The sequence below is a fragment of the Natator depressus genome, chromosome 10 (genome assembly GCF_965152275.1).
Source record: "Natator depressus isolate rNatDep1 chromosome 10, rNatDep2.hap1, whole genome shotgun sequence".
NCBI classification, from domain to species: Eukaryota; Metazoa; Chordata; order Testudines; family Cheloniidae; genus Natator; species Natator depressus.
Window position 1 is genome coordinate 54,974,315 of NC_134243.1, and position 17,958 is coordinate 54,992,272.

The 17,958-nt window shown below is 40.5% G+C and overlaps 1 protein-coding gene across 11 annotated transcripts in view; it reads right to left on the reverse strand.

Annotated features, from left to right (window-relative positions):
* The window catches only part of TJP1 (tight junction protein 1), a 314,091-nt gene that overhangs the window by 23,945 nt on the left and 272,188 nt on the right, over positions 1-17,958 (reverse strand). For 8 of the 11 annotated variants that reach the window (XM_074966206.1, XM_074966204.1, XM_074966210.1 and 5 more), the window contains 7 exons: positions 15,237-15,447; positions 13,948-14,048; positions 11,872-12,225; positions 11,179-11,430; positions 9,674-10,573; positions 9,225-9,319; positions 8,308-8,532 (listed from right to left, as the gene is read on the reverse strand). In XM_074966206.1, coding sequence (XP_074822307.1) covers positions 8,308-8,532; positions 9,225-9,319; positions 9,674-10,573; positions 11,179-11,430; positions 11,872-12,225; positions 13,948-14,048; positions 15,237-15,447 — 2,138 coding nt within the window. The remainder of the gene's footprint in view (positions 1-8,307; positions 8,533-9,224; positions 9,320-9,673; positions 10,574-11,178; positions 11,431-11,871; positions 12,226-13,947; positions 14,049-15,236; positions 15,448-17,958) is intronic. The other 3 variants (XM_074966215.1, XM_074966214.1, XM_074966213.1) reach the window with 1 other exon arrangement.

A 17,958-nucleotide genomic window follows, 5' to 3' on the forward strand; every position in this document is an offset into this window, starting at 1 on the left:
GACCCATCATGATGCTGTTTATGTGTTATAGTATTTCCCCCCTTTTCTCTTCAGTAATACGATCAATGAACACCATTACATGGTGGTTTTATGCATACATATTTCCCCTTTCCCTGTTAATACCACTATGCAGTTCTAGTATCATTACACTTTTGCTGCCCTTTTATCGTAGCTCAGTTAGAGACAGTGGACAAAGAATAGTGAAATACTTGCCTAGTGAAATGCCCCTTACTGTACTGCAGTGACCGTTTAATTACAATAGCTAATGTAGATGAATTAATCCGAAGTGGGTCACTTTTGTCTTTAAAATGTTTCAATTTTTTTTAAAAAACAAGAATTTCCCTCCTGTTTTATCCATTCCTACCTCATTTACCCACCACCTGCTTTTCTACAGTGATATCAGGAACACTGCCAAGAGCTCACCGTGAAAGTAGACAAAAGCTTTTAGAAAAAGATCCAATCTCTAATTTTTTCTCTGCTCTTTGAAAAACTGTCTTGAACCTGACAACTTAACTGAGATCCAAAAGACATAATTTTATGACAGAATTGCCTATTTGCAAACAGCACCAACAACTTAGTCCCTCATCTCCAGAGCACAGTAAGTGTCTGTTAAATTCTGATGAAATCTTACAGATCAGCCAGGCCTGACTTTGCTCAGCCATTACTACTCCCATTTAAAGTAGTTATTTTGTTTACAGTTAATTGTTTGCATTTCCCTCTTACAAGTCAGAATGTTCATCCTCTCAGATTTCACCATTTTCTGTTTGGTAAATGTGAATTTCTTCTAAAAGAACAGATACTAACCTCAGTTTGTTTGAATGCAAGCATCTATGATGGCAGCACAAAAGATTACAGATGAGGAACTACAGTACTTGTTCATTGATACTGCAAAGCCACATAAGAGTGTATGTGGCTTTGCAGTTTTCTCTCTATACTTTGCATTCATAGAACATTCCCCATCAGTGTAGGGCAATTGCTGGAGGTCAGTTAAATTTGGTGCCTGAATAACAAACATTTTGTATGTTAACTATGCAAACTTGCACAAGCTCACTCTGAATTATCAAACAGCAGTTACTGTACTTATTTTAAATTGTACTGGGGAAACTAACTTTCTAGTAAAATTTGTGCTGCTTTGTCTAAGACTACTTGGATTGTCATAAAAGCTTAACAGAGAAACATTTCAAAACACCTTAACTCAAACTGCTGCTTTGTTCTTTTTACGCACTAATTTATTATAAATGGAGCTGAACCAATAATTTTCCATGAATGATTTCTCTAATGGGTTTAGCCTCTTTCTAGTCACAGATCAGGATTTCCTCAAATATTTTAATACATTTTTATTTATTTATTGCAAACTTTTGCACCTCTGCACAGATTGCAAACAGGTCCCTGGATTTTCCAGGGTAGTAATTCAAGCTGCATTAATTGTGAATGGCCAGAGTAGCACCACGACACTGTTTTCATTCTCTGACCACAACTGCTTCCTATGCCAATATTCATTTATACAGATTTAAAATTCAGTTTATGCACATATTCATGTAGATGTTGAAACTGGCAATCGGTGAAGATTCACACCAGTAAAGGCACATGGATTTTCATTAAAGGTGAACACAAACAGGAGCACGGCCAAGTTAATTTTCAAAAGTGGTTATTTGTGGAGGGTATTTTTGGCCATCTTTGCCCAGTTCTAACTTTTTTTTTTTTAATTCCTCAAGTTGTACAAACTATTATTTAGAAGTTACTATAACAATATTAACAACAACAAAAAACCTTAATGGAAGAGGGATATTAAGGTACCATTAGAGACATTTGTTTAGGTTCCTCCCATTTCTAGTGTTTGTCATGAATCATCCAGAGAAGAAAGCTATTAAAATGCATTTCAGTACTGTGGTTTGGTTTGAAAACTATTTTTCGTTACACTCCTGCCTCATTTCTTCCACGAAACTTCGTTATTAACTAGAGTGATTTAACTCATTGAAAAGGAGTACTTGTGGCACTTTAGAGATTAACAAATTTATTTGAGCATAAGCTTTCGTGAGCTACAGCTCACTTCATCGGATGCATTCAGTGGAAAATACAGTGGGGAGATTTATATACATAGAGAACATGAAACAATGAGTGTTACCATACACACTGTAACCAGAGTGATCACTTAAGGTGAGCTATTACAAGCAGGAGGGGGAGGGGAGGAGGAGGACCTATTGTAATGATAATCAAGGTGGGCCATTTCCAGCAGTTGACAAGAACACCTGATAGGTTTCAGAGTAGCAGCCGTGTTAGTCTGTATTCGCAAAAAGAAAAGGAGTACTTGTGGCACCTTAGAGACTAACCAATTTATTTGAGCATAAGCTTTCGTGAGCTACAGCTCACTTCATCGGATGCATAAAAGTGGAAAATGCAGTGAGGATGTTTTTATACACACAGATCATGAAAAAATGGGTGTTTATCACTTCAAAAGGTTTTCTCCCCCCACCCCACTCTCCTGCTGGTAATAGCTTATCTAAAGTGATCACTCTCCTTACAATCTGTATGATAATCAAGGTGGGCCATTTCCAGCACAAATCCAGGGTTTAACAAGAACGTCGGGGGGGGGGGGGGGGGGATAGGAAAAAACAAGGGGAAATAGGCTTGAATAGAGACTGGGAGTGGCTAAGTCATTATGCAAGGTAACCTAAGTTAATTGTATCCAATTTGCAAATGAATTCCAATTCAGCAGTCTCTCGCTGGACTCTGGTTTTCAAGTTTTTCTGTTGTAATATCGCAACTTTCATGTCTGTAATCGTGTGACCAGAGAGATTGAAGTGTTCTCCGACTGGTTTATGAATGTTATAATTCTTGACATCTGATTTGTGTCCATTTATTCTTTTACGTAGAGACTGTCCAGTTTGACCAATGTACATGGCAGAGGGGCATTGCTGGCACATGATGGCATCTATCACATTGGTAGATGTGCAGGTGAACGAGCCTCTGATAGTGTGGCTGATGTGATTAGGCCCTATGATGGTGTCCCCTGAATGATATGTGGGCACAGTTGGCAACGGGCTTTGTTGCAAGGATAGGTTCCTGGGTTAGTGGTTCTGTTGTGTGGTGTGTGGTTGCTGGTGAGTATTTGCTTCAGGTTGGGGGGCTGTCTGTAAGCAAGGACTGGCCTGTCTCCCAAGATCTGTGAGAGTGATCGGTCGTCCTTCAGGATAGGTTGTAGATCCTTGATGATGCGTTGGAGGGGTTTTAGTTGGGGGCTGAAGGTGATGGCTAGTGGCGTTCTGTTATTTTCTTTGTTGGGCCTGTCCTGTAGTAGGTGACTTCTGGGAACTCTTCTGGCTCTATCAGTCTGTTTCTTCACTTCCGCAGGTGGGTATTGTAGTTGTAAGAACGCTTGATAGAGATCTTGTAGGTGTTTGTCTCTGTCTGAGGGGTTGGAGCAAATGCGGTTGCATCGTCGAGCTTGGCTATAGACAATGGATCGTGTGGTATGGTCTGGATGAAAGCTGGAGGCATGTAGGTAGGAATAGCGGTCAGTAGGTTTCCAGTATAGGGTGGTGTTTATGTGACCATCGCTTATTAGCGCCATAGTGTCCAGGAAGTGGATCTCTTGTGTGGACTGGTCCAGGCTGAGGTTGATGGTGGGATGGAAATTGTTGAAATCATGATGGAATTCCTCAAGGGCTTCTTTTCCATGGGTCCAGATGATGAAGATGTCATCAATGTAGTGCAAGTAGAGGCATTAGGGGACGAGAGCTGAGGAAGCGTTGTTCTAAGTCAGCCATAAAAATGTTGGCATACTGTGGGGCCATGCGCGTACCCATAGCAGTGCCGCTGATTTGAAGGTATACATTGTCCCCAAATGTGAAATAGTTGTGGGGGAGGACAAAGTCACAAAGTTCAGCCATCAGGTCTGCCGTGACATTATTGGGGATACTGTTCCTGACGGCTTGTAGTCCATCTTTGTGTGGAATGTTGGTGTAGAGGGCTTCTATATCCATAGTGGCCAGGATGGTGTTTTCAGGAAGATCACCGATGGATTGTAGTTTCCTCAGGAAGTCAGTGGTGTCTCAAAGATAGGTGGAAGTGCTGGTAGCATAGGGCCTGAGGAAGGAGTCTACATAGCCAGACAATCCTGCTGTCAGAGTGCCAATGCCTGAGATGATGGGATGTCCAGGATTTCCAGGTTTATGGATCTTGGGTAGCAGACAGAATACCCCAGATCAGGGTTCCAACCTTTCCAACACATCATCAAGGATCTACAACCTATCCTGAAGGACGACCCATCACTCTCACAGAGCTTGGGAGACAGGCCAGTCCTTGCTTACAGACAGCCCCCCAACCTGAAGCAAATACTCACCAGCAACCACACACCACACAACAGAACCACTAACCCAGGAACCTATCCTTGCAACAAAGCCCGTTGCCAACTGTGTCCACATATCTATTCAGGGGACACCATCATAGGGCCTAATCACATCAGCCACACTATCAGAGGCTCGTTCACCTGCACTTCTACCAATGTGATAGACGCCATCATGTGCCAGCAATGCCCCTCTGCCATGTACATTGGTCAAACCGGACAGTCTCTATGTAAAAGAATAAATGGACACAAATCAGATTCCAAGAATTATAACATTCAAAAACCAGTTGGAGAACACTTCAATCTCTCTGGTCACTCGATTACAGACCTAAAAGTTGCAATTCTTCAACAAAAAAACTTGAAAACCAGAGTCCAGCGAGAGACTGCTGAATTGGAATTCATTTGCAAATTGGATACAATTAACTTAGGCTTGAATAGAGACTGGGAGTGGATGGGTCACTACACAAAGTAAAACTATTTCCCCATATTTATTCCCACCCCTCCATCCCCCACTGTTCCCCAGATGTCCTTGTCAACTGCTGGAAATGGCCCACCCTGATTATCACTACAACAGGTCCCCCCCACTCTCCTGCTGGTAATAGCTCACCTTAAGTGATCACTCTTGTTACAGTGTGTATGGTACCACCCATTGTTTCATGTTCTCTATGTATATAAATCTCCCCACTGTATTTTCCACTGAATGCATCCGATGAAGTGAGCTGTAGCTCACGAAAGCTTATGCTCAAATAAATTGGTTAGTCTCTAAGGTGCCACAAGTACTCCTTTTCTTTTTGCAAATACAGACTAACATTGCTGCTACTCTGAAACTTAACTCATTGAAGATCTGATGTGCTCAGTGTTGACAGACACTTATACAGAAGGTCTAGATTTTTAATCAATAAAGGTCAGTAAACAGATTTCACTGTACACACACAAACCAATAAAATATTTTCATTGATAATAATCAAAATTTACAGAGCAGCAAAGAAAAGTGATTCTTGAGAATTTATCAGAGTTTGAATTAAGGATAATTAGTTTGTGTATTTTGACCTGTAATGCTGACAGTTTTGTTTTAGTGGTTATAAAGATTTAACTTTTTGAATCTCAACCTCTATGCCATTAAATAATTGTCTGACCTCCCCATAATTTCTCCCAACTATGAAAATTTAAATTGATAAAAATTGAAAAAACCCTTACCAAAAGTAAGCATTGATACGCACTGAAATTATAAAAAAGTAAAAATCAAATTCTAGCAAGCCTGCTTATATAAATTGCAAAATACCAACAACTTTTTAAGTTAACCGATGAATATTTGAGATTTGTTTTAGTAGCGTTAGCTACATCTTTTTTTAAAAAAAGAATTGATTCCTCAAAAACAAGATATATGGATTACTCAAAAACAAGAGGTTGCAGACCTGTAAACAATTTCCCATCATCATCACCAATTAGCCCCACATTTATTTTTGGAAAAATAATGACATATACGGAGTTGTGACCAACGCATGAATATTTTGGAGAAAGTTACCAACCAAGCCTCAGAGCATGGTCTAGAAATTGGCTGAGTAAGAGGGAACACTCATTAAAACAAAAACCTCTAACTTGCGAACAGTATCTTATGTGCACACATACACACAAAGGCATGTCTTAAGAGTCAGTACTAGGAAGCATATTGTCTAATTCATTTCCTTGCTTTTCAAGCTTACTGTCTCCATCAATTTTCTACTCTTCCTGGTATGTTTCTTTCTATTCTTTCCCATGTGTATCCCTTTCTTGGTCTTCTAATGGTTAGTACTCTTTCACAAGAGAGAGCAGCTTTCTCTATCATTTCTGAATACTCAAGCTGTCTCACAGTCCCATACATGGCAACACTACTTTTCTTTGTAGCCGTTTTATGTCACTTTCCTGTATATTGAGGCCTGAAGTTACCCTCAACAACACACACAGAAAAACAAATAGCCCAGAACTACCACCAAAGAATGGAAATGTCATGCGACACATTCAGGTGTGAAGCAGAAGTGAAAATGGTCCCCTTTTCAGTGCCCTGCTCAGGTGCCAGCTGCTCTGGGGCACCTAATTTGAATTCTGAGCCATTAAACAGATGCGTTTATTCATCATGCTCTTCCAGTTCACGAAGACATTGCTATTTTGAACTTTCAGATGTGCATACATATTTTAGTATGCTCAGCAAGTAAGTTACAGTAAAGCCATTTATAAGGAGGATAAACATATTGCTGTTTGTATTAGTATAGTTCTTGTCATTATGGATATTAAAAACCTTTACAAATATTAATTAAAACTTACAAAACCTCCTTGAGGTATCACCACTGCCAGCCACTGTTCCTCAGGGTTTTGCTGTATGGTGATGGAATCACTTGCTCAGGGCGTACACTCCAAGGGGCAAGAAAATTCCCCAGTTTTGCTTTGACAGCACAAGGCTGAAAGCCCTAGTAGACTTCTGGGGGCCAGCTGAGCTGTTTAGGTCACTTCTTATAATGTCTGGAAACAAAGAAAGGGACTCCTTTCCTCTACCAAGAGCTGGTAGGTGGTTGAAGTCCGTTTCTTTCTTTCAGAAGATATAGGGTAGGATGAAAAATAAGGGGATTCACAGCTACCTGGGAAGCAAAGATCATGGGTCACTGAACACATTCCTCTCCTCCATTAGTATCATGTGGGAGGAGCAAACAAAGTAGATCATTGCAGATCTCCTACCTAGACAAGTAGCCAGCTAGTAACTAGATGATTCATACCATTCAGTAAGATTTTTCCTTTTTTGCTTTGTATAATATACTTGGTTGACTTTTGCAATTTTAGGTTCTCCTCTCCCCCCACCTTTAAAAGATATCATGCAGCAAATTCAGTAAATCATTTGGAATTTTATTTATCAAGCCTCAACTCATGGACTGCTGTTTTCCCACAAATTCTTGTTCTTTCCCTGATAATGTACCTACACTATCTTACACTCTGTAATTGTATCTAACACTGAACTTTAGTGAATTCACCCACCGTTGGTCTAGTGCTGGGATCGTTCTATTGAGAGATTTCCCTAAAATCCCTCAGCACACACAAAACCTGTGAAAAAGGTATCATTTTCAAATGGAGAAAGTAAAGGTCAGAGAGGTGAAGTGTCAGAGTTAGGAATAAAATCCAGGTTGCCCTGACTCAGTCCACTACTCCAGACACTGGAGCTCACAATAAGGTAAATGGGTAGAACAAGTGACTAGGAACCAGACATCCTAAACTACTGAAAGAGCTTGGGAAAGCCTACTGACTACCTGATGAAGTTCTCAATCAAAAAACAGAAAAAGTAGTAAAAATGTGTGTGCGCGCGCACATACACCCACACCCACACAAACCGTATGTGAGCTAAATTTGTGTTGGAGCTTTCATACAGTTTCTGTACAAATGTTCCAAATCAAAGAAGTCATCCAATACAGGAAAAAGATGTTTCCATCTACAGAGAAAGACGTCTAGCATCATCACATCCAAAACGTGTAATGAAGTTGCTCTAGTCTTAGTAAACATCTTATGGCTGATTTGTTTAAGTTTGTGCCTGCAGAACAAAGTTACTTAGAACTGCAATGGAGTTCGAACCTCTTTTCTGGAAGATATTTAATTGCTCAGCATACCTTACGCTAAGAGAAAAACTCTCTACATTGCACTGCATGTGGGTCTAAGGGCCAGTAAAATAAATTGTTCAGCTCCAGAAGTCTCTATATTTCATTAAATTCAGCCAAGACACAAATTCAATAATTTTATGTTTTCGGACTAACTTCAAACAAATAAATGTTCTTGACACTAAAACGGTCTTTTTTGTTACACAAAAGCTATGCTTTTTAATCAGGTACCTGGACATCTATCTTGGTGGTTATAGAAATTCATACATAGTAAGTTCAGATTTACTCCTAAATTCCACCTCACTTTAGAAACAAATGAATAAGACAAGATAAAATGAAAGATCTTACTTAGAATAGTTAGTAAAGTTCAGTTGATTCTGAGGATGTACTGGCTTAGCAGGCTCAGGGTGATGGCTGGCAGGAACCTGTGTAGAGGGCTTATTTTCAAAACTTCTGCGATCAAAGTATGAAAGCTGCTTTCGATAGTACTCTTCATCTTCCTCAGGATCATAGTGATTTGAACGTACTATGTCTTCAGATGGCTTCACTTGAGGTCTCTGTGGTTCTGGGGCCCTAAACGGCGATGATGATTGATGATGATGATGATAATAATAAATTAATAATGCTTTGCTTTCTTGTTTGTTTGGATTTTTTTTAGCAGTTGTTTGTATTCTAATTAGAGTTCCGCATCCCAAATGATTCTTTTGGGTAACCACAATGCAATTTAAAAATAACTCTCCTACAACTACATAGAAATATATTACAACTGCTTCTCAAATAAAACACTCATCATTTGCATAAACAGAATTGCATTTAGTTGGCAAGATATGGAGGCTTACATATGACTAAACAGTGGACTGAGAGCAAAACCTTTCAGCCTTTAACATATACTGTATTGAGATTAGTTAGCTACGGAGGTTGTATCACAGTAAAAATCCCTTACCACCTTTCCTTCGACTTTACCCATTTCTAAATTATCTAGACTAAATATTAAAAAGGTCTCCAACTTGCTGCTGTCTTTTCTTATGCCATAATTGTTTCTTAAAAGGATCTGAGGAAAATGGCACAGTGAAGTTCACTCAATCTTGCATCAGAGAACCCTTTAAGACAAGTGTCTTGGTGGCCTCTATTACAGATATGACACACTGATATAACACTTCTACTGTAATTTTAAATACACAAGCAGAAATATCTCACCATTGAAATATCTACTCTTTTACTATTAGATTACATATTTGTGTGTTAATGAGAAATGGTACATTTACCTGTAAATTGTTTTGTCATGTTCATACTGATTTTGAGAGGTTGGTTTGGAACCACTCACTGTGGCAATGGTAGGTTTAGGTGCTAGTTCTGGAGGCTGTAAAAAAATCAAACACATGTAGATTTACATCATGACATTCCTATATTTAGAAAGTCTCCATGGTATTCTTTTAAAAGAAAACCACGTGATTCAAAGTATCAAAATCTGAAGAAAGTGTGCATTTAGGGTAGCAAATTCCCCTAAATAAAACCTTCCACTTCCTGTTTTTAAACATACAGTATACTGAAGTTAGGTAGCTAAGAAGGTAGTACAACGAAGAAAGAACTCCCTCTCTTTATATATAGAAAGACTTTACTGATTCTGGTACAACCTCCTTTGCTACCTAATTTCAGTATACCATCAGTTTAACAACAGGAAGTGGAAGCTTATTTATACGTATAAATTATTTACCTTAACAGCTGGTGTATCACTAGGATCCTTGATTTTTTCCACCGATGCTGATCTTTTGTTTTCAAACATCTTAACTCTAGTTAGCACTGATTGTGGTTTCATGGCAGGATCTTCTTCTTCCTCTGTTAGAGTTGGTGATGTAGGCAGTGGTTTACTGTTGGAAGGCAGTACTTCCGGTTTGGTTTGTGATGAAGCGGGGGGAGGAGTAGGAGGCACACCTGCAGTGCTATGAGAAGGCTCATACTGTCCTGCCTTAGCATTAAATCCTTGTGGAGGGCCTTGTTCATAGCCCCTCACATGTGGATCGAAGTACTGCTTAGGTTCAGGAGACTTAGATATTGCTGAAGGGTATGTCTCAGCTTCTGGTTTATATCTACTATGAATATCATATCCAGCAGCGGGCTGCTCTTCATATCTCAGTTGTGGTAGACCGAAGTTTTTAGGTGCAGGTTCATAGCGAGGCCTGCTGTCATAAACCATTGGAGGTGGTTCTTCAAAGCGAGGTTGTGCTGGGTAGTAGCTGCGTTCTGTGCTCTCGTCTGCATTTTGTCTGGGGTTAAAGTCCCTAGGAGGTTGGTTATCATAAGGTGGTCTCGGCTGGTAGGGCTGTTTTTCATCATAATATGCCCAGTGGTCCTCATAGGGAGGTATATGGTCATCATAATGTAGACGAGGGTCATAACCATGGGAAAACTGATCTACATAGTTCGTAGAATCATACCTATATGTTGATGGCTCATACTCTCTACTGGGTTGTTTCTCTGCATACTGAACCTGGGATTCATAGATCACATTTGTCTCTCTCTCCTGTCTCTGTACTGGATGATTAACTGCTGGTTGTTTCAAGACATAGTTCTGTCTTGGTGCCTCCTCGCTAATGTATGGATCCTTTTTGTATACCTGTAGAAAGAGGAGGTCTCATGTGTAACATGAAAAAAGTGATTGTGCCTATGTTTATTTAAAGTGCTACACTGCAAGCAGAAGTAGATAAAACTAGTTTAGGGGTTTATTTAAATTACAGGGAAAAGCAGTCTTTATTTTTTTAAGAATGAATTTTTCCAAACATTAAAATTAATTCCCACATTCGTATTCATACCCTGATCTACTCATTTTATAATTATCTGTTTCCATTTAATATACTAGAAACCATAAGGCATGAGACAAGTTTAGCATCATTTTGAGGACAACACAGGTTTTTGACAAAGGCTCATTAATGAACAGCATAGAATGTTGACAATTTAAATCAAATATGCAAACAAAAATAAAACCAATCAGACAAAGCAACTTTCATTTAAAATTTCTTGTTTTCTAGAAAAAACAGATGTACAATTTGAAGCCATGCAAACAAAAAATAGGATGATTCTTAGCAATTTAGATGCGCTGTTGTATAGTTCATGAACCCTCAGAAAAATCAAAAGGAATCCTCCAATAAGGAGCAAAAAAACCCAGTCATGTGCTAGCTTGATGTATAGCAGCAAATTAGTGCAATGATGCAGCACAGGTACCTTTGCTGGATCTATATGCGGTGATAAGGATGATGGCTCTTGATCTCTTAGCATTATGTGAACTCCCTCAGTGCTTGGTGTTCTTAAGGGGCCAGCTTGTAGTTGAAAAGAGTTGTAAGGAGCTGAGGTGGGCTCCTCCATTCTGACATTAGTTAAGTTTACATTAGGATTAACAGCAGAAGGTGATGAGGTTGCAGGGATTGTTTCAGGCGACGGGGAAAGGTAAGGGCCTGCAGGTGAGGCTTCTGCTTTCTGTGAAGTGTTTAAAATATTTTAAATATAGTGCTCTTGTATAATGCTATGACTTCAGTATTATTTTTAATATAGACTGGAATGTTTCGATCAAACACATCTACTACATGAATAGTTGTTTAAAGAGCACTGATAGAAAGTATCAGGCACTAGCACTTTTCAGCAGTTTTAGAAATTCATTATATCACTTTTTACAAAATGAAGCAGATATCTAAATACATAAAATAGACTGGAACGTCAGATATTTTCACATCAAAATAAATCACAGCCTCTTTATAGAAACCCCCCCCCAAAAATTCTCTAATCCATTGTGGCATTATTATTGGCAGCTTCTGGTGTGCACTCACAATATTGCTAAGGACTGTACACAAAAGTCCCTGCTCCAAAGAGCTTACACGCTAAGGAGAATACCGCCTATCAAAGTGTAAAGTTGTTGCTTACCGGTTGAGAGGCAGCTGTTTTAAATCCTGGAGAGTCTATTCTATGATTTGGCTGGGTCTGAGCTTGCGGTGCATAAGGAGGATATGTTTGACTTTCATGATGTATCCCAGAGGAATCCTCTCTTACAGGTTCAGAGGACCGTGTAATAGCAGATTCAGGAGGAGTCCCAACTTCATCATTGAGAGTTTCATCAAGTTCTTGATCAGTGTAGGCACCCCCTTCTGTATCTGTGTCATCATAGTCTGAAGTGTGTCTACTATCTGTGCTGTACATGGAATATTCACTACCTGGAGCTGACAGGTAGGAAAGGCGATCATCGTGTAAGTCAAGGTCATCACTTGTAGCACCATCTGCCTGTGTCAAACAAAATTAAATTAAGATCTTTAATCATTTTCAAAGGATGCCCTTCACCTTTCATGGGAAACTGGGGAGGTTGTTTTCTTGCAGAGAACTAAAAATACATGTAAATTCAACATACTATATATGTATCTGCTTCCAATTTGCGATGGGAAGTTAAAAATCCAGGTTCTTTAAAGTGATTAAGGGTCTGATTTTCAGATGTGCTGAACAATTCAATAGGAGCTGTAGGTGCTCAACAACTCTGAACACCTCTGTAAAATCAAGCCATTATTGTTGGAGGATATCATATAAAATGCTCTGAGAGTTCGAGTCTGTAGTTTTCCTATCTCCATTGCTCCTCTATTTCAGTATCTGCTGGCTGTCCAGCTGCTACACACAGTCACTTCCCAGTCCCATGGATCAACCAGAATGGGGCAGGGAAAGGGGCAGCATATAGGGGGATCAGAGATGCTCTTCCTCCATCTGCCCCCTCCAGCAATGGTGCTGTGGGATAAGTGGCATTAGCCATTGCATGCAGCTGGAATTGCTGTGCTCCCATTGCCCCCACCTACATCTCATATGCCTGGTTAGAACCATTCTCTGAGGGTATGTCTTCACTGCAATTAGACATATGGCTGGCATGTGCCAGCTCACTCGGGTTCATGGAGCTCAGACTAAGGGCTGTTTAACTGTTCAGGCTACAGTCTGAGTTCTGGGACCCTCTCACCACACAGGGTCCCAGAGCCTGGACTTCCACCCAAGGAATGTCTACACCACAGTTAGCCCCTTAGTCCAATCCCCATGAGTCTGAGTCAGCTGGCACAGGCCAGCCACAGGTGTCTAACTGCAGTATCACCACCACCACATCCAGACTACTAGTTTGAATTTTAGGCACATCAGAGATTAAGAGTAATTCCACTTGACAGCTGTTTAGTGGCCTACCCAAAATGAGTCAATCATTTCTACTCAGTTCTTCAGTGCCTATCTGATGTTGGCACTCTTCTTGACAGAAAAATGACCAATGATAACTGAACTATCTTCTCCTACTAAGCAACAGGGTTGGGGTATTTTAGTGAGGGCAGTGAACCTTACAATGCAATTGCCTGTGCTGTATGTTAAGACCACAAGGAACCATCAAGCTCTAATCTGACCTCCTTTATAAACATAGCCCGTAGAATTTCTCCCATTAAGTCTTGCATTTAGCCCATAATTTCTGGTTGAGCTAGTGTGTATCTTTTACAAAGCCACTAATCCTGACAGATTTCAAATGACAGATAATCCACCACACCTTTTTGTAAGTGATTTCCGTGGGCAAATAACCTCGGTCACAAGGACAAAAAGCTTAGTTAAGTCTCTATTTTTATCTTGGTAGAAATCAGTGTAGAGTAGTACACAGTTGTCAACTGAGTCAGTTGATTCCTTTAGACCTGGAAGTGATAGGCAGAACTTGAAAAAAAAAAAAATTTCATTCCAGGAGAAAACCCAGTTGTCTTGAAAGCACAACTGAGAGGAACGGAAGAGAGAGAGATGTAAAAATACAGTGGTGACCACTAAGAGCAGCAATATCACCAGGATTGTTTTTAAGCCTCAAAGATCCACCCCTCCCCACAGTTACTTTACAACAATCTTGATATGATCATGAAAAAGGGAAAGAAAGACTGCTCACTACTGTATTGTATAAGAGCAGTCATGGTTTTATAATTTCTGCTCAAACAAAGGGAAAGTGACATTTCTTACCTTTCCTTCTGAAACCCACACCAACTGGTTCTGTTGCTGCTGAATTGCTTCCTTTAGTGCTCCATACCAGCCATCATTCATTGAATTCAAGTTGATGGTAGCTAAAAATAAAATGGGATTAATATGACTTCTTATATAACATTTATTTTTCATTTGGAGAAAGTTCTGGACTACCACCAAATGCAATGTGAATTGTGAGTTTAAATAACTCTTGGGGCACTTTGTATACACACATTTATTTATGTCTCCCTTTTATATAAAGTAGTATGAGGCATTTTATCACAGTTAACAATGAGAGCTGAGTTCAAACACAATTTTACTCTAAAAGAAACTATTAATGTGGCATCTTCTTCCTTAAAATACTTTCCTCTTGTGTTCAGAGTCCTATCTGCTTCCTTTAGATTTCACAGTAAGTTTCTGCTGATTTTTACTCCTGTTGGCCTTGCCAAGCTAACACAGCTAAGAGAAAGTGAGGTGGCTTAGATTCCTACCTGTGCTTCAGCAGGACAGATCTTTACTAAATTCCACCTATCTGAGACTATACAAATACAGCAGATGTAATCTGGTCTGCAAAACTCATATTACTGGTGATGACATACAAGGAAGAAAGAATCTAGCTTGATTGAGACTGATTTTGCTTACAGGGCTGGCAATTAATAAACTTTTTTTTAATTAGCAAAACTGATCATATTTGATTCAGGAATCAAATACAGAAAACTGCAGCATTTTTACAGTCGCTTTCAAAGCAGAACCATGTGTTAAACCACCACAGATCTCCCAACTGTTAATACCACTCTTTGCTACTATGGGGCAACAGATAAGTCTGAAAGTGAATTAGGACCAGAGAGCAAGAAGGAAGGCCAGTCATGGATACAGTGGGAATTAGTCACAGTGAGAGCAGGATAGAATACCCAAGAAAGGGAAAAAGAGTTTGGGAAGGGGCCACAATGTACCATAAGTCACGAAGGGATCTTTGTCTGCTACCTCCCCTTCACGAAGAGCAGCAGGAAGGAAGCAGAAATACAAGAAGAAAAGAAAAGAACCACACAGAATACACTAGTACTGACAGAGCTTTGAAACTTGCAAAAACCACTAACCAACTTTTTATTAAAATTTGAGGGGCTTTTCGATGTAATGGGTACTATTGGTATTCAGTTACCTAGCAATGCAAATCTAAAAATCATATTCACGCTATACAAGAGATGCTGTTCAAACCTCTGTTGGATATATTACCCCTGCCCCAATTTAAGTTGGGCTTGGTTCATAAACATTTCCTGCTGTGTACTTACTTGTGAAGAGATGATGATTATTTTTTCGTAGCTTGTGAGCTCTTTCATACAATTTTCTGGCACTTTTCCGTGATTCTGGACACAGTCTCATTCTCATGGTTTTTACACCCTGCTTGGAATCAGGGTTCAGGAACACCACAATGGGATACCATTGTGCATAATTCAGACGATCCACAGCATTTGGAGTGACATCTAATAAAGCATGTTTGTCCTGCAGAGAATAGTACATATGCAAGAAAGTAAAGCTTTCAAGCTCTCTAAAGATGATAATGCATTTTTAATATCTTCTACAGATTTTTCTATTTACCCTACAGAATTCACCATAGCATTTACATACTGATAAATAACTAACTCATTAACTTTTTCCATTCTGAAAATGGGAAAATATATGGGAATTCCCAATACAGCTAAACTGCCCATGCAATCAGTCTCATCAATATCTGTGCTACTTAAACTTGGTATGCCTAAATATATTATATGAAATAACAATTCATGTTTAACCCACATAAATCAGCCAGTTTTCCCAGGTAAAGGGTGAGCCATAAAACGGCACTGTACCACAAACAAAGTCTGTGGTTACTAGGAATAAAGGCCAGGTCCAGATTCCTAGGCAGAGCTAGTTTTCATTTCTCTTCAACTCTCCTTCCAAGAAATTCCTGCCCTGCACATGGGACTTGACCAGCTTTCCCCTGCCACAGAGCCAATCTCAGGAACATGCAATTAGTGCAATAGCATATAGTGTTTCCAGCTTGTGATGTCCCTTCAGTGGCTAACATTTTTTCACCGGAGGGGGCAATAAAACAATTCCGTTCTTAAAATAAGATGAAAGAAGAGGGAAGGGATGGAAGTCACATGGGGTGAGCTAGTGTGAGACATCTCCAGGAACCTAAATGAGGGAGTCTGGCATCAGTTTCTTCAATTAAGTAATCTCTCACTTGCTTAAAAAAAAAATGCATATGAGCTCCAGAGCCCAGCTGCAAGTCCCACAGTCCCACCCTTCTTCATGTGAAGAAAGTCGAAGAGAATAGGCAGCTTAGAACAGCAGTAATGGAACAGTAGAGACTTCCTGAAACAGTGCCTAGAAGCACGTCCAGATTAGAATCACAGAATATCATGGTTGGAAGGGACCTCAGGAGTTTAATGGCAGGGAGGGGAAATAAGTTTTTCAAGTGATAGTCTGCATTATATTCCACGGTGGTTATCACAAGTCTACTCCACATGCATTGGAGAACTTTTTAGTTAGCAGTATCTGGAGGGATGGCACATGCACCCTTTGCTTCCTCATGTGTGTGAACAAAGTATAAACGGCAGAGTGGACCAGTACTGCCTGTGATTCCATGTGGTGAAGTACAAGTCCCTGAGCTTAAAGCACTGCCCCTCCTGCGAGACTATCATACATCTCAACAGCCACGCAAGCGGCACTTCTGGACTGGTGAGAGATCTGCAGGTCCTTTTTGAAGCAGACCCAGCATTTAAGGGACTAGTGCTTGAGGGCCTTCTTGCTGGGAGCAGTCCATACACCCAGACTCTGTTCCTGGGTCCCTGACCTCCAAACCTTTGGGGGACCAGAGATCCTCAAGGTTTGCACCAGACACACCATCAAAACAAACTGAGATGCTCTCCCCAAAGTGGCCTTGGTACCGAGGGAGAGTCAGGTCCAGCCAGATACTGAGCAGAAGAGGTGCAGAATGTCTTCCCTAAGCTCTGACTCTCAGCCTCAGAAAATGACATGGCTGTCAGATAGCAAAGGTACATCAAAGCTGACGAAAAACTCCCTGAGCACTGCGGAAAGCACCAGTCAGGATGACCCAGATGTGCCATAGGTCTCACTTAGTGTGAGCCATGCTGGGACTGAGGAGCATAGCCTTAAATGGGGCATGACCCAAGGCTCCAATCCATACTGGTACAGTGACCATGGATACCAGCCCCCATAGCCTCCCATACTGTGCAATGTTAACCTACAGAGTATATTGGCCCCAAGCACTCCAGCTTCTCTAGAGCAGTGTTTCTCAACCAGGGATACAGGTACCCCTGGGGGTATGCAGAAGTCTTCCAGAGTTGCACATGAATGAAATCGTCAAGCTGTCATAGTTCTTCCCGAAGCCTCACACAGGGAAGGCCAAGCAGAGGCTGCATAAATTGGATACAAGAAAGGCCTTGCTGTTCTACTTGGACTAGGCCCTTCAGAAAATACCTCCATCTCTTGGTGGTTTATGGGAGCAGGGTTAGGGGACAAGCAGTGTTCACACAGAGAATATTCCAGTTGGATAGCCCAGTGTACCAGTTCATGTTTAGACTACCAGGGCACAGGCTACATCAGTGGCCTCTTTGGCAGGCATACCCCTCAGAGACATCTGCAGGCTGGCAACTTGGTCTTCTGTGAACACATTCATGAAACATTATGCACGAGTGCAAGCAACCAGGGATGATGCTCTGTTTGGCAGGACTGTGCTGCAGTCCCTGTGGGAGTGAACTCCTCCTTTCTGCCTCTGGGGAGGTCTACTGTTTGGGAATTACCAGCAGTAGAATATGATATGGACAATCACTAAGAAGAAAAGGAGGTTACTTACTTGTGCAGTAACGGATGTTCTTCGAGATACATAGTTCATATATACATATCCCATGTATATGGACTACACATCTCAAAGAAAAAAAGAAGTTATTCACCCTGTGTAATAACTGTAGCCCCCCACTCCGACATGGGCACTTCACTTCATGTGAA